This window comes from Coregonus lavaretus, assembly GCF_964263955.1.
Source record: "Coregonus lavaretus genome assembly, chromosome: 29".
In the NCBI taxonomy this organism is placed as follows: Eukaryota; Metazoa; Chordata; class Actinopteri; order Salmoniformes; family Salmonidae; genus Coregonus; species Coregonus lavaretus.
The window spans coordinates 15,422,074-15,438,898 of record NC_140016.1 but is presented as its reverse complement, the minus strand read 5'-3'; the positions used below and the strand labels follow the sequence as shown (position 1 = coordinate 15,438,898).

The following is a 16,825-nucleotide window of genomic DNA, read 5'->3' as shown; positions in this document are numbered from 1 at the left end:
ACGTTTTGAGTAGGAGGAAATACTATTAGATGGGTTGATCTTCTTAGTTGAAATCATGTGCAGACAGGGCACAAGCTAACACTAGTTTAGACTAAATCTTACAAATCCCAGCCAAATGTGTCACCTAGCCAATAGTTACAGTGGCTTGCGAAAGTATTCACCCCCCTTGGCATTTTTGCTATTTTGTTGCCTTCCAACCTAACACAGCTCCCAAGCTCCAGTCACGCAACCAACCCCTAAGCCTGCCAAGCTAAAAGTTCACTATTAAACTACAGTGGGGAGAACAAGTATTTGATACACTGCCGATTTTGCAGGTTTTCCTACTTACAAAGCATGTAGAGGTCTGTAATTTTTATCATAGGTACACTTCAACTGTGAGAGACGGAATCTAAAACAAAAATCCAGAAAATCACATTGTATGATTTTTAAGTAATTAATTTGCATTTTATTGCATTACATAAGTATTTGATACATCAGAAAAGCAGAACTTAATATTTGGTACAGAAACCTTTGTTTGCAATTACAGAGATCATACGTTTCCTGTAGGTCTTGACCAGGTTTGCACACACTGCAGCAGGGATTTTGGCCCACTCCTCCATACAAACCTTCTCCAGATCCTTCAGATTTTGGGGCTGTCGCTGGGCAATACGGACTTTCAGCTCCCTCCAAAGATTTTCTATTGGGTTCAGGTCTGGAGACTGGCTAGGCCACTCCAGGACCTTGAGATGCTTCTTACGGAGCCACTCCTTAGATGCCCTGGCTGTGTGTTTCGGGTCGTTGTCATGCTGGAAGACCCAGCCACGACCCATCTTCAATGCTCTTACTGAGGGAAGGAAGTTGTTGGCCAAGATCTCGCGATACATGGCCCCATCCATCCTCCCCTCAATACGGTGCAGCCGTCCTGTCCCCTTTGCAGAAAAGCATCCCCAAAGAATGATGTTTTCACCTCCATGCTTCACGGTTGGGATGGTGTTCTTGGGGTTGGACTCATCCTTCTTCTTCCTCCAAACACGGCGAGTGGAGTTTAGACCAAAAAGCTCTATTTTTGTCTCGTCAGACCACATGACCTTCTCCCATTCCTCCTCTGGATCATCCAGATGGTCATTGGCAAACTTCAGACGGGCCTGGACATGCGCTGGCTTGAGCAGGGGGACCTTGCGTGCGCTGCAGGATTTTAATCCATGACGGCATGGTGTGTTACTAATGGTTTTCTTTGAGACTGTGGTCCCAGCTCTCTTCAGGTCATTGACCAGGTGCTGCCGTGTAGTTCTGGGCTGATCCCTCACCTTCCTCATGATCATTGATGCCCCACAAGGTGAGATCTTGCATGGAGCCCCAGACCGAGGGTGATTGACCGTCATCTTGAACTTCTTCAATTTTCTAATAATTGCGCCAACAGTTGTTGCCTTCTCACCAAGCTGCTTGCCTATTGTTCTGTAGCCCATCCCAGCCTTGTGCAGGTCTACAATTTTATCCCTGATGTCCTTACACAGCTCTCTGGTCTTGGCCATTGTGGAGAGGTTGGAGTCTGTTTGATTGAGGCTGATGACTCAATGGCTGGTGATTCTACCTACTGTTCACCTGCGATGCTGGGTGCCATAATGGGGAACCAGCCATTGTTGTGGCCAAACGGCCTGAATGGAGATAATGGAAATGTAGAGGTTGTGAGAAGCCTCCTGGCGGGAGGCCAGGTAATCAGAGAGTTTACAGAGGTACTAGTGAGCCAGGCCACTAATCAGATCCCTCCCCTCTCCTGTAGTTCCCTAGCCAGCCCACCGTGTGGTGGAACACTGTCCTGCTTTGTTGTCATGGGAGGGCACTGAGTGGAATGTTTTTCACAGGTGTGCAGGTAGTGGCTTGCAGTGCAACTCTATTACTTAGTCCCCTGAACAGTTTAAATTCACCCTCGTTTCCACCATGCAGCAGCAGCCCTCAGCAACATGTTTACTACCTACCTGCTGCCATCAGTACTCAGGCCCTGCACCAGCAGCCCTCAGCAACATGTTTACTACCTACCTGCTGCCATCAGTACTCAGGCCCTGCACCAGCAGCCCTCAGCAACATGTTTACTACCTACCTGCTGCCATCAGTACTCAGGCCCTGCACCAGCAGCCCTCAGCAACATGTTTACTACCTACCTGCTGCCATCAGTACTCAGGCCCTGCACCAGCAGCCCTCAGCAACATGTTTACTACCTACCTGCTGCCATCAGTACTCAGGCCCTGCACCAGCAGCCCTCAGCAACATGTTTACTACCTACCTGCTGCCATCAGTACTCAGGCCCTGCACCAGCAGCCCTCAGCAACATGTTTACTACCTACCTGCTGCCATCAGTACTCAGGCCCTGCACCAGCAGCATTCCACAAGGTGGGACAACACTACACGGGTGTACTATTTGTTGTGAGTGTGTGTGCCAGGGACCCATGAAAGGTTACCACTATGGTAAGTTAACACAGCTCATAACACACAGGCTAAGCTAACAGTCAGATCATGATGCAAGATGGTGATCTGGCCTGAACTCATGACATACACAAAAAAAAATTTATGCACGCATGACTGTAAGTCGCTTTGGATAAAAGCGTCTGCTAAATGGCATATTATATTATATTATTACATAACAAGGGTCAGATCACTTGTCTAGGGCAGTGAATACCGGTTCCTGTTTAACCTTTCATAACTGGATAGTAAATCACAGAGCAGTGAAGGACAGAGGACAGACACTCTTGACAGCGCAGATGGAGATCCTGTAGAAAGACAACCAGGCAGTAACGCTATCTTTAAATGGGACACTGCATCTTGTGTTCAGGTTGCAGTAAGGGAAGTAGTTGGAGGGAGTTGTAATCCCCCAGAGCTTGATGATGATTATACGGCATCATGATGAAATCATGCAGAATCCAACCTGACATGCTGACAACACTTCATGCAAATACAGAACTATGCCACTGCCATGGTGGCTAATTATAAACTCCACCTTCATCTGAGTAGCAGAACTACAAGGAACTGTGCTGCTAATAATAGTAATACCCTTATAAAAAAATACAGGATTTCCCTTCACCGACTGTAGTGTCACGCTGACAGTCAGCTGGCCGTGTTATTAGCGATCGGCTATAGCCATGAGCAATGCTATCAACTGCCAACAGAATAATAGTACATGAGAGATGTGTGAAACAATTAGCAACCACCCCATAACAAGGTTGTAGGGTTCTGATTGGCCATGTGAGATCCATAACTAATATCCATCCGGTAAAATAAATAACCAAGTATAGCTGCAGGGAAGGCCCTGTTGCCTGTGCCTGGCCACACTTTTGACATAATAACAGATAAGGCATTTATTTTCACCTCGTGATGTCTAAACTTGTTACACTAAAGAACAGGGAGTCAACATCCATACCTGCTCTGAACATGCACAATACACACCTCTTGTTAATGAGCAGGTTATGAGCTAGCTGAGCTGCCATCCATAACCCAGTCAGTGTTAGGGGGTAAGCCCTTGCCAGTGTGAGCTTGCCCTCCCCAGTGAGTCCCCAGGTGCTAGGTTACCATGGTAGGGCTGGCACACGGCAAGTCTGTACTGCACTATCAGGACCTTAGAATTTTCCTTGAACCTTTCCCTGGTTTACAATCACGCCCAGGAGAGAGAGAGAGAGAGAGGTTGGACCGACAGGTTGGTCCGTCCACAGTAAGGGTTTACTATGAAGGAGCCATTCATTTACCACCCAGATCTTCAGATGACTGGGCTTAAGGGCTAAATAAATCACAACCTCACAACAGCAACACATGTAAGCACTAGGCTATATTGGATATTATATCCAATTCATCTATTTATATCAACATCTAAATGGTTCCCTTCACTCTGAATGAGGCTGAAGTGCAGAAATACCGATCAGTCTTGCTGTTTAAAACATCAGGATTTAATTGTCTCAATCCATATTCCACACACACCCACTCACGCACGTGCGCATACACACACAACCGCTCCACACTTTGACAGAAGCGGAGTCAGTACTCTGTATGGAGGTCTAGCTCACGCTGCACTCTTAGATAAAAAGGTGCTATCTAGAACCTCAAAGGGTTCTTCGGCTGTCCCCATAGGAGAACCCTTTTTGGTTCCAGGTAGAACCCTTTCGGTTCCAGGTAGGAAGAACCCTTTTGGGTTCCATGTAGAACCCTTTCCACAGAGGATTACTGTTATACTATTCCAGGTATTCCTTAAAGAGGTGGGGTTTCAAGTGTCTCCGGAAGGTGGTCAGTGTTGCCGCTGTCCTGGCGTCGTGGGGGAGCTTGTTCCACCATTGGGGTGCCAGAGCAGCGAATAGCTTTGACTGGGCTGAGCGGGAACTGTGCTTCCGTAGAGGTAGGGGGGCTAGCAGGCCAGAGGTGGATGAACGTAGTGCCCTCGTTTGGGTGTAGGGTCTGATCAGAGCCTGAAGGTAAGGAGGTGCCATTCCCCTCACAGCTCCATAGACAACTGATGCAGAGTTGGACCGTTGTCCACTACGTCCTGACCAGACATTAATTTACAACTGAACCGACTGCAACTCTCATTAATAGCTGTTTTACAAACTTCTACTGAACTGGCCAGAAGAGGTGAATTACTTGCATATTCAAATAGGGAAAAAAAGATTTCCCTTAAATCATCTAAATGATTTTGAACGTTCATCTTATGAGTGTTTTTTAAGGAAATAAAACGTCTGCAAGGAATATGTATTTAATCTTAAATCAATATATCTCACCATAAACTACAAAAACAAACTTACAAACCTGTTGACCCTACATTCAGCACACACAATCCATATACAATAGACTACCTGCACACCCATTGTTTGGCTGTGGCTGAGGTACAGTATAATGACCTGGAGGATGCTGACTACGGACAAATGCCTGACTGCACATTGAAATAGTAAAGCAGGTGGTGGTGAATATCATCAGGGGACGGCAACACCTGGCAACCCAGTTTCAACTTCCCTTTACCTAAGTCAGCCTCATCAGACAGTCTGCTACTCTGCTCCTGTCCTGGCCTGTCCTGGCCTTTCCTATCCTGGCCTCCACCTGCATATCATGACCTGTCTCAGCAGTCATGTGCTTTAGTGGCCAGGAAAAGCACACACATGGGGCAGACTACAGAGTGAAGCAGCGTCCTCTGTTCCCAAGTAGGGCCCTATAAAATCTGTTTATTTGCCTGATTCAATTAATTTTTTTCACACATTTTGTTTTCTCCATTTGTTTTTCCAGGTTTCCACTCTCAAAACACACTTTTTTAATAGAAAAACAAAAAAATGTATGTTCTCAAATCAAATCAAATTTCATTTGCCACATGCGCCGAATACAACAGGTGTAGACATTACCGTGAAACGCTTACTTACAGCCCTTAACCAACAATGCAGTTTTTTCTTAATAAAAAAGTAAAATAAAACAACAACAACAAAAAAGTGTTGAGAAAAAAAGAGCAGAAGTAAAACAAAATAACAGTAGGGAGGCTATATACAGGGGGGTACCGGTGCAGAGTCAATGTGCGGGGGCACCGGCTAGTTGAGGTAGTTGAGGTAATATGTACCGTAATTTTCGGACTATAAGCCGCGCCTTTTTTCCCATTTTTCAACCCTGCGGCTTATATAACGGTGCGGCTAATCTATGGATTTTTACAGCTAACGGCCACTAGAAGACCTCCTAAATCTATGGATTTTACAGGTTACAGTCCACCAACTTTAACTCTATGGGCTCTATGACCGGTCCGCGCCCCCCACCTTTAAGCGGCGGGCTCCAGCAGGAAAAGCTGGAGGCCGGAAAAGAGTGAGACAGGTAGCGCGCAAAAGTAAAAGTGGAACCGAGAGTGGTACGGGAGACAGAACGAGAGACAGAACGAGAGCAAGACAGACAGACATTACGAGAGCGAGACAGTTTGTCTCTTTCCCGACAATCCCCTCTGTGCACGAACCTTTACATATGGTAATTAAACATTAAAACACCTGCGGCTTATAGTCCAGTGCGGCTTATATATGTACACATCATTCAATATCATTAAATTTAGCTGCTGCGGCTTATACTCCGGTGTGCCTTATAGTGCGGAAAATACGGTACATGTGGGTAGAGTTAAAGTGACTATGCATAAATAATTAACAGAGTAGCAGCAGCGTAAAAAGATGGGGTGGGGGTGGGGGAGCAGTGCAAGTAGTCCGGGTAGCCATGACTAGCTGTTCAGGAGTCTTATGGCTTTGGGGTAGAAGCTGTTGAGAAGCCTTTTGGACCTAGACTTGGCGCTCCGGTACCGCTTGCCATACGGTAGCAGAGAGAACAGTCTATGACTAGGGTGGCTGGAGTCTTTGACAATTTTGAGGGCCTTCCTCTGACTAAGTCCACAACAATGCTTAAACCACATCAGCAGACCCTTTTAAAATCTAGATTTTTGGGTATAATTATGCCTACCCTTTAATTCAACTGCGCACCAGCCAAAGACCGTTGTTTGGTTAGCGATGTTTCTGTAGCACTCATGTGAGATTGCAAAAAAAATGGCCACTGGATTGATACAAATAATCATATCATCATTCTGCCCGGAAGGCATAGGCGACTTTGTAGTTAACATTTAATTGAAAAGGTTTTGGGGAAAGCCTTTCCATCAAACAGAAGACGGTTGTCATTACATTAGCATCATCACTAACAGCTACACAAAGTGGTAGACAAACGCGCACACACAGACAGGGGCATTCCTGTGACGTTGCCTCTTCAGAAAGTTCAGCAATCATCATTTATTCCAAAAACAATGTTTCCATCATCATTTTTTGCAATAAATAAAGTTAGACAACAGAAAAATCCACCCGTCAAACTGATAATGTTGTCGATCTTTAGAAAATGTCTCCTATATCTGCCATTTCCATTACACATGTCGCAAAGATTTTGTTGCCGACATTGCTTTTGTCAAATAAACCTGGGTCAATGGCAACCTGCCTACTTAGTCCCATAGGCATTATGTTAATGCCCCTGATGTATTTCCCTAAGCAAGGTACAGAATATGAAACAGGCTCACACTAATGTCGTCAATAGAGTCATTGTGATGAATACAAAACACTTGCAAAGGTTAATTAAGGACATATCTTCACTTAAGTCTTAGAGGCACAACATTATGGCTTGTTGTGTTGTATTACATATTTTTTTTAACTGCACATTATTTCATAATATATTTCGAAACCATGGCTAATTTCAAAAGCAAAATGAAAGACAATAATACATTTGCATGTTGACACAGCAAAAGATGAGTCATAGGACAAGAGATCATCGAAAACACAATATAAGGAAAACCAAATGATCCTCATTGACTTGGGACCACACAGCCTGAATATGTGAAGACAACCAAATGCCTGCTATAGTCAGTGTGTGTCCATGCAAAGGATAGCCTTTGATGCCATTTTTGCAATCAGCCGATGATGGATTAGCCTGCATCAATTATTGATATCTAATCACCTGTTTTATAGTTCCCCTCCCTCCCATACAGTCAGAAAGTGTGTCCCAAATAACACCCTATTCCCTTTATAATGCACTACTTCTGACCACCAGGGCCCGATAGGGCAAAAGTAGTGCACTATAGAGGGAATAGGGTGCAATTTGGGATGCATTTTCTTGGGCCCCAAAAACGTTTTTAGTAATAAAATGATATCTATTTTACTTTATGGTAAAAAAAGACTGTAAAATCACCAGGAATTCAGCTAAAACTTTGTTATATTTAGAAAACCTGTTCCCAAGTATTCCTACGAATCAAAAAAGAGACATATGTGATGGTGTCTCAATGTAATCAAGGTATGAAATTATTGTTATTTTCCAATACAACCTCTTTTTGGGCTTAATTGTTGTCAATTTGCAGTGTACAAATTATTATAATTATGTTCCGCCCCCCCGACCATCCACTCTGACAAAAGTCTGCCTGCAGCTGAATCTAGTTGGCTACACATGGACTAGGCTCAGAATGGAGGGGAGGGGTAAAGTCATCCGTGAGAGTGCATCCTCAAGCCTCCCTGAGGACAAGCCTCAGAGCCTCAGCCAGATGATGGATCTCTGGGGCTTTGGGAAGGAAGCAGCCATTCCCATCCTCAGTGACAAACCACAAAGCCAGGCAGTGACACAAGCAAAACCTCCCAGCAACACTTCTGGGAGATTAGACTCTTTCATCCTCATTTGAGTTGATCATTTTGAGGGATGATCATTCAGAATGACAAATAATATATATATGCTCTTCCTACCTAGATAATGATCATTTGAAGGATGGGTGGTAGGCTAGGATCTTTCAGAATGATCCTCATAGATCATGTGTGAGAATTTTAAATATTGGTGAAATGCTACTCCTAGAGCAACATTATCAGTGATGAGAATCATCTCTGTAACTGTTTCATTTATTGATTTTCCAGATTGTAGTAGGGCTTAAAGATACAGTAACATCACAGTGAACATCCAAACACAGAAGCCACTGTCCTGTGGTTCATGGCCAGTCTAAATCAGCATCAAACCCCCCTAAGCAAAAGCAAAAGCTAGTCTTATCCATCATCTTCAGTCAGTACACAGCATAGCCAAAGCTAATTTCATTCATTCCATCAGAGAGACAGGCAGGGGTACTGTAGGAACTCCTCATTTCATAGACATAATGCATTTGCTCTTGCTAAAGAATAGGCCTCCACTCTAGGCCTGACAGGTGACTCAGCCCATATCATGGAAGCTGAACACATAGCACTGCAGTATTCCATCACGGCAGGACAGCTCAGTGTCTGTGCAATAATACACAGACTTTCATTGCAGAGAGAGCGAGACTGTTGAGCAAAGTGAGCACCCTGCCTGGTGCAGTGGGCTATATTGTTTCCCTGTCTGACTAAATCTGGGAAAACAAGACTTCTGTTTGCAAGCTGATATGACCATGTAACAAGACGACAACTCACTCAGCAACCAGAATCAAATGAACCATTGACTGACAGGTGGTGAAACCACATACTGTAGCCTAAACGATGAGGCAAACTACAGAAATGCATTTGCTATGTCACTCATGCATCTCATGAATATAAAGGATAGAACATAACTAAGCCATATAACGTTTGTAGCATAGGCCTTTAAATATTTACATCAAAAAGGATGATTACATTTGATTGAGTACTTAGAAAGAAAATACACTGCTCAAAAAAATAAAGGGAACACTTAAACAACACATCCTAGATCTGAATGAATGAAATAATCGTATTAAATACTTTTTTCTTTACATAGTTGAATGTGCTGACAACAAAATCACACAAAAATTATCAATGGAAATCAAATTTATCAACCCATGGAGGTCTGGATTTGGAGTCACCCTCAAAATTAAAGTGGAAAACCACACTACAGGCTGATCCAACTTTTATGTAATGTCCTTAAAACAAGTCAAAATGAGGCTCAGTAGTGTGTGTGGCCTCCAAGTGCCTGTATGACCTCCCTACAACGCCTGGGCATGCTCCTGATGAGGTGGCGGATGGTGTCCTGAGGGATCTCCTCCCAGACCTGGACTAAAGCATCCGCCAACTCCTGGACAGTCTGTGGTGCAACGTGGCGTTGGTGGATGGAGCGAGACATGATGTCCCAGATGTGCTCAATTGGATTCAGGTCTGGGGAACGGGCGGGCCAGTCCATAGCATCAATGCCTTCCTCTTGCAGGAACTGCTGACACACTCCAGCCACATGAGGTCTAGCATTGTCTTGCATTAGGAGGAACCCAGGGCCAACCGCACCAGCATATGGTCTCACAAGGGGTCTGAGGATCTCATCTCGGTATCTAATGGCAGTCAGGCTACCTCTGGCGAGCACATGGAGGGCTATGCGGCCCCCCAAAGAAATGCCACCCCACACCATGACTGACCCACCGCCAAACCGGTCATGCTGGAAGATGTTGCAGGCAGCAGAACGTTCTCCACGGCGTCTCCAGACTCTCTCACGTCTGTCACATGTGCTCAGTGTGAACCTGCTTTCATCTGTGAAGAGCACAGGGCGCCAGTGGCGAATTTGCCAATCTTGGTGTTCTCTGGCAAATGCCAAACGTCCTGCACAGTGTTGGGCTGTAAGCACAACCCCCACCTGTGGACGTCGGGCCCTCATACCACCCTCATGGAGTCTGTTTCTGACCGTTTGAACAGACACATGCACATTTGTGGCCTGCTGGAGGTCATTTTGCAGGGCTCTGGCAGTGCTCCTCCTGCTCCTCCTTGCACAAAGGCGGAGGTAGCGGTCCTGCTGCTGGGTTGTTGCCCTCCTACGGCCTCCTCCACGTCTCCTGATGTACTGGCCTGTCTCCTGGTAGCGCCTCCATGCTCTGGACACTACGCTGACAAACACAGCAAACCTTCTTGCCACAGCTCGCATTGATGTGCCATCCTGGATGAGCTGCACTACCTGAGCCACTTGTGTGGGTTGTAGACTCCGTCTCATGCTACCACTAGAGTGAAAGCACCGCCAGCATTCAAAAGTGATCAAAACATCAGGAAGCATAGGAACTGAGAAGTGGTCTGTGGTCACCACCTGCAGAACCACTTCTTTATTGGGGGTGTCTTGCTAATTGCCTAAAATGTCCACCTGTTGTCTATTATATTTGCACAACAGCATGTGAAATGTATTGTCAATCAGTGTTGCTTCCTAAGTGGACAGTTTGATTTCACAGAAGTGTGATTGACTTGGAGTTACATTGTGTTGTTAAAGTGTTCCCTTTATTTTTTTGAGCAGTGTACTTCTGAAAAGAAGGCCAAATAAAAATGGATTCACATGGAAGGGGAAACCCTAAAAGGGCATAAGAGCATCCACTTCTCCATCTACTTTATGTGGTTAGGGCAGGGTGTGTTGTGGTTGTAAGTAGGACTGATCTTTAGATCCTCTTGACTAAACTGGAGTAGACCCGGTGAATTATTCGTCCTGATCTAGAAGCAGCCGGCCAGCAGTAGCAGCAGCAGCTCCAGTCACATGCAACCCAGAGGACTGAGTGTAGCTGTCGCTCATGCACGTCACTGGAGCAGAGTCCTCCAGACTACTATGCAGCAGAAAGCACATGACTGCAGCAACTCTGTGCTCTATAACTCTGGGGTGTATTCATTACGGAAACCGTTTAAGAACCAACCAGAAGCAAACAGAGCAAAACTAGTTTTTATTGGACAAATTCAGTTAAGTCCCTCCCCGTTTCGTTTGCTTCCGTTTAAGAAAGGTTTTGCAACAGAATAGGCGGAATGAATTCAACCCTGGTCACGATAGTAGGGTCCTATTACAATGACCATAGATAGCACAGTCAACCCAATAATTCGGCAAAATGAACATGCAACACTGTAACACAGCATCGAACCCTACATTTGATGGGGCTATTATTACAAACATCACTACGTGATCAGAGCCTGATACAACTTTGTCACATTACGCTCTGGGCCAAATGTAACTTTCCGTTTAGGGGAACTTCGTATCTAAGCGGGGACACCCTCAATAGGCATGTTTTACCCTTTGTTAACGTCATTATGCTGTACCATGTTTCAACTCATAGTTCATTAATGTTATTATCAGATCATTATTAACTGACATTTAACACGGAATGTTCACTGTGCACACCTTACACGTGACTTGAAATATAAATAGCTTTTAGTCTTGGCTTCTGCAATCAATGAACCTACTCACTAGCTACACATCTAGCAAAGAGTAGAATATCTGAGCTCAGAATGAACGCTCTCATCGCAATCTAGCGTTACATCATAGGCTATCCTAGGTATGCTGTAATAAAGAATAGTCGGAATTCAATGAGATTTAGCCTACTGAGAATAATCTGTGGGTATGCTGGCGAGTTGCATCCTATAATTATTTGAAGTCTGGTGGTCTAATAATATTGTGCAATATCACATTACGATGAGATACAGCCTATAATTTGATTTTCATTCATATGAATGTTTGACAATTGTTATTTTGTTACCCTAGAACATGCATTTTTGGTATCAAGGTTTTGTAACAGTTGCTCGCCGGTATCAAGGTTTTGTAACAGTCTCGCCGGTAACAAGGTTTTGTAACAGTGGCTCGCTGCTTACGCAAACGATTACGAAAACATAATCGCCTGAATTTTTCACAGATGGGCACAATATTCCGCATTTCACATCATCATTCTTGCAGCACATGAAACTCAACGGACGTCGATGATCGGATCAAATAGCCATTATCGTTGCATTGCACCCTATTCCCTTTGTAGTTCACTAGCAACTTTAGCCCAACTTTGAACCGTGAGAGGCGCACTGTACAGAAACCGTAGCCTACCGGTCTACAGTTGAACTATCTTTAGTTACTAGATAGATGGGCTAGTGAAACAGATGGATAGCCAACATAAGCAAGTTGCATTGATTTGCAATAACATAAGCATTCATCAAAACTCCAGTTTGTAGGCTATTAGCTGGATGGGAAATAAAGACAGCATTGTATAGAGCCAACAATACAAATACATCAATATTTCTAGATAGTCAAACCTTTGTATACAAATTATTGCCAATATATCCGTTAATTTCAATGTCAAATGTATAAATAGCAAAAAGTCAAGTTCATGCGACGATAGCCAACCCACGTGCTGGGTCTCGGATTTGACAGGATTAGTCAAACATAGTAAAAGTTTTAAGAGCAACATAGAAATTGTTATTTAAATGTTAAATTACAAAATAATTTTACGCAACCAAAATTATTAAACTAAATGTTTTATGAATTCCTATCACCACGTTGTTCGAACTAATAACATTTCCTTACAACTCCACGTGAAGCACATACGTCAAAGGTCTGAAGACGCCGGTTGGAGAGCCGAGATGCTGACAGCCAGAGCATACATGAAGATTAAATTACGCATGATTCTGCCAATAACATGCAAACATGAACCCCCGGCCAGGTAGTCCTGATCCTGGATATATAGAATATGAACATCCCTTACCTGGCTGCCGGAGTTTTCTGTCAGGTAATTGAAGACAAAAGAAGAGAGCTCCTCATCTAGCAGTGAAACGCAGTCCGCCATCTTCTAGAGAATGAGAGCTGGAAAGTCCGACAGCGGGTATAGTTATGTTCACGTTCAATTGCAGTTAGTCGCCGGATGAGGGCGTTGTCATAGACTGATATAACTGAATACAAATGTTCTATTACATAGCCTGTAATGATGTTATCACTGTTTGTGAGATTATTTAATTTTCCTACGAAAGGTTGCGAATCAATCGACGTGCAGGCATATTGTACTTGACATAAGTAATGAAAGCCTGCTTGGAAAAACAAAATGCATATGAGTAAAATAAAATAAAAATAAAATGTCCAGCTGGAATGGGCTCATAATGCATGTGGGGACTATGATGATGACTCATACAGCAAACACGCAATTCAACTGATCTGTTTACACAACAGGCCTAACAATTTAAAGTACTGCATACTCATATTTGAATATCATTTTAGATTTTCCATTTTGGTCTATTTTGACAATATTTGACAGGTTATCCATAAAGAGCACATCATTCAGGCCAAATGGCCACCACCACAGTAGGTCTATTCCAACACCCATGTTGAGGTCTGTTGCCTGGTTAGGTTTGGCAAAACAAATAGATAATTGGTGTCCAAATCTAAATTATTGGAAATGTATCATTTAGAGCTATTATGCCTAATAAAAATGGTCTACAATATCCCCAATGACTGCAGGGAAGAATATTTGCTCATTGGCCCACCTTTGCCCCTACTGATTGCATTTCAGCTGGGTCATGCGAGATTCAGGGACAAGCTACTACAGTACATTATGGCTCCTCCCTCCTCCACCTCCTCCCCAATGCCCCACTTCCTGCTGCATCAATTTACCATTCACAACATAACACAGGCAGCTAGTGAGGTCTTTTGTTGGCTTATCGTGTTGAAGGTTATGAGTTGTACAATTGTTGTACAAGGTTTTATTAGCTTACTAATTTGTTTGCCCACCACATACACCAGCGCACACACACACATGTGCACATTTCCTCCTGTAATCTTGGCCAAGTCATCCAGCAAGACAGATGAACCTAGACCGAAAAGTGATTGAAATCAAATGGAATGTGGACCAAGAATGTTGCCCACTATGACTGGAGTTTATATATAAATGCCTGGAGCATTTCAATTTTGGAGAATCTCTTATAAAATGGGATAAAATCATGTATAGTAACCCTAGGTGTAAAATAGTAAATAATGGCTATTTCTCAGAAAGTTTTAAACTGTCAATAGTAGTAAAACAAGGGTGTCCACTATCGGCATATTTATTTATTATGGCCATCAAAATGTTAGCTATTAAAATCAGATCCAACAATAATATCAAGGGATTAGAAATCCAGGGCTTAAAAACAAAGGTGTCGCTGTACGCTGATGATTCATGTTTTCTTTTAAATCCACAACTTGAATCCCTCCACAGCCTCATAGAGGATCTAGATACATGTTCTAACCTCTCTGGATTACAACAAAATTATGATAAATGTACTATATTACGTATTGGATAACTAAAAACAAAAAAAAATTACATTACCATGTAGTTTACCAATTAAATGGTCTGATGGTGATGTGGATATACTCGGAATACATATCCCAAATGAAATAAATGATCTCACTCCAATACATTTTAAAAGAAAGTTAGCAAAAATAGATAAGATCTTGCTACCATGGAAAGGTAAATACCTGTCTATTTGTGGAAAAATCACCCTGATTTACTCAGTTTACCTATTTGCTTATGGTCTTGCCTACGCCTAGCGAACAGTTTTTTAAATTATATGAGAAATTTGGAACGGCAAGCCGGACAAAATTAAACGGGCCGATTTATACAGTTGAAGTCAGAAGTTTACATACACTTAGGTTGGAGTCATTAACACTCGTTTTCAACCACTCCACACATTTCTTGTTAACAAACTATAGTTTTGGCAAGTCGGTTAGGACATCTACTTTGTGCATGACACAAGTAATTTTTCCAACAATTGTTTACAGACAGATTATTTCACTAATAATTCACTGTATCACAATTCCAGTGGGTCAGAAGTTTACATACACTAAGTTGACTGTGTCTTTAAACAGCTTGGAAAATTCCAGAAAATTGTGTCATGGCTTTAGAAGCTTCTGATAGGCTAATTGACATCATTTGAGTCAATTGGTTTGGCCGGTGTAGGCTGTCATTGTAAATAAGAATTTGTTCTTAACTGACTTGCCTAGTTAAATAAAGGTACAATTAAATTGGAGGTGTGGATGTATTTCAAGGCCTACCTTCAAACTCAGTGCCTCTTTGCTTGACATCATAGGAAAATCAAAAGAAATCAGCCAAGACCTCAGATTGTAGACCTCCACAAGTATGGTTCATCCTTGGGAGCAATTTCCAAACACCTGAAGGTACCACGTTCATCTGTACAAACAATAGTACGCAAGTATAAACACCATGGAACCACGCAGCCATCATACCGCTCAGGAAGGAGACGCGTTCTGTCTCCTAGAGATGAACGTACTTTGGTGCGAAAAGTGCAAATCAATCAAGATGCTGGAGGAAACAGGTACAAAATTATCTATATCCACAGTAAAACGAGTCCTATATTGACATAACCTGAAAGGCCGCTCAGCAAAGAAGAAGCCACTTCTCCAAAACCGCCATAAAAAAGCCAGACTACGGTTTGCAACTGCACATGGGGACAAAGATTGTACTTTTTGGAGAAATGTCCTCTGGTCTGATGAAACAAAAATAGAACTGTTTGGCCATAATGACCATCGTTATGTTTGGAGGAAAAAGGGGGTCGCTTGCAAGCTGAAGAACACCATCCCAACCGTGAAGCACGGGGGTGGCAGCATCATGCTGTGGGGGTGCTTTGCTGCAGGAGGGACTGGTGCACTTCACAAAATAGATGGCATCATGAGGAAAGAAAATGATGTGGATATATTGAAGCAACATCTCAAGACATCAGTCAGGTAGATAAAGCTTGGTCGCAAATGGGTCTTCCAAATGGCCAATGACCCCCAGCATACTTACAAAGTTGTGGCAAAATGGCTTAAGGACAACAAAGTCAAGGTATTGGAGTGGCCATCACAAAGCCCTGACCTCAAACCTATAGAAAATGTGTGGGCATAACTGAAAAAGCGTGTGCGAGCAAGGAGGCCTACAAACCTGACTCAGTTACACCAGTTCTGTCAGGAGGAATGGGCCAAAATTCACCCAACTTATTGTGGGAAGCTTGTGAAAGGCTACCCGAAACGTTTGAATTAAATGTCAGGAATTGTGAAAAACTGAGTTTATATGTATTTGGCTAAGGTGTATGTAAACTTCCGACTTCAACTGTATAATGAATATGAATTCGGAGGACAGAAATTATTAAATATTAAAGCATTAGACCTATCACTAAAAGCTTCAGTCATAAAAAAAGTTATACTTAAATCCGAACTGGTTCTCTAGCAAATTCGTAAGATTGTCTCACCTCATGTTCAAGAATGGCCTTTTTCCCTTTATTCAGATTACAACCTCTCACTTTCAGTTATTTGAAAAGGAAATCGTCTCCTAAATATCACTATTTCTAAACCAAGCCATAGAAAGTTGGTTGCAATTTCAATTTAATCCTCCAGAAACGACAGAACAAATAATGCAACAAATATTGTGGTTAAACTCAAATATACTAATTGAAAAAAAACATTATTTTTTGATTTGGCACAAAGCCACCAGTGATGATCCATGGCACGAAGCCTCCAGTGATGATCCATGGCCCGAAGAGTCCAGCTCCGGTCAGCTGCTCCACTCCAGTGCCAGAGCAGTCCGCTCCACCGGTGCCTAGTCCAGCTCCGGTCTGCTGCTCCACTCCAGTGCCAGAGCAGT

General features: G+C 43.1%; 1 protein-coding gene across 2 annotated transcripts in view; it reads right to left on the bottom strand.

Moving 5' to 3' along the window:
- LOC311104775 (peroxisome proliferator-activated receptor gamma coactivator 1-beta-like) overlaps positions 1-13,006 on the bottom strand; it is a gene marked incomplete at its 5' end in the record, with an annotated part of 81,188 nt that extends 68,182 nt beyond the window's left edge. For both annotated transcript variants that reach the window (XM_084146683.1, XM_084146684.1), the window contains one exon: positions 12,926-13,006. In XM_084146683.1, the coding sequence (XP_084002809.1) occupies positions 12,926-13,006 (81 nt within the window). The remainder of the gene's footprint in view (positions 1-12,925) is intronic.
- Between the last annotated feature and the right edge of the window lie 3,819 nt (positions 13,007-16,825).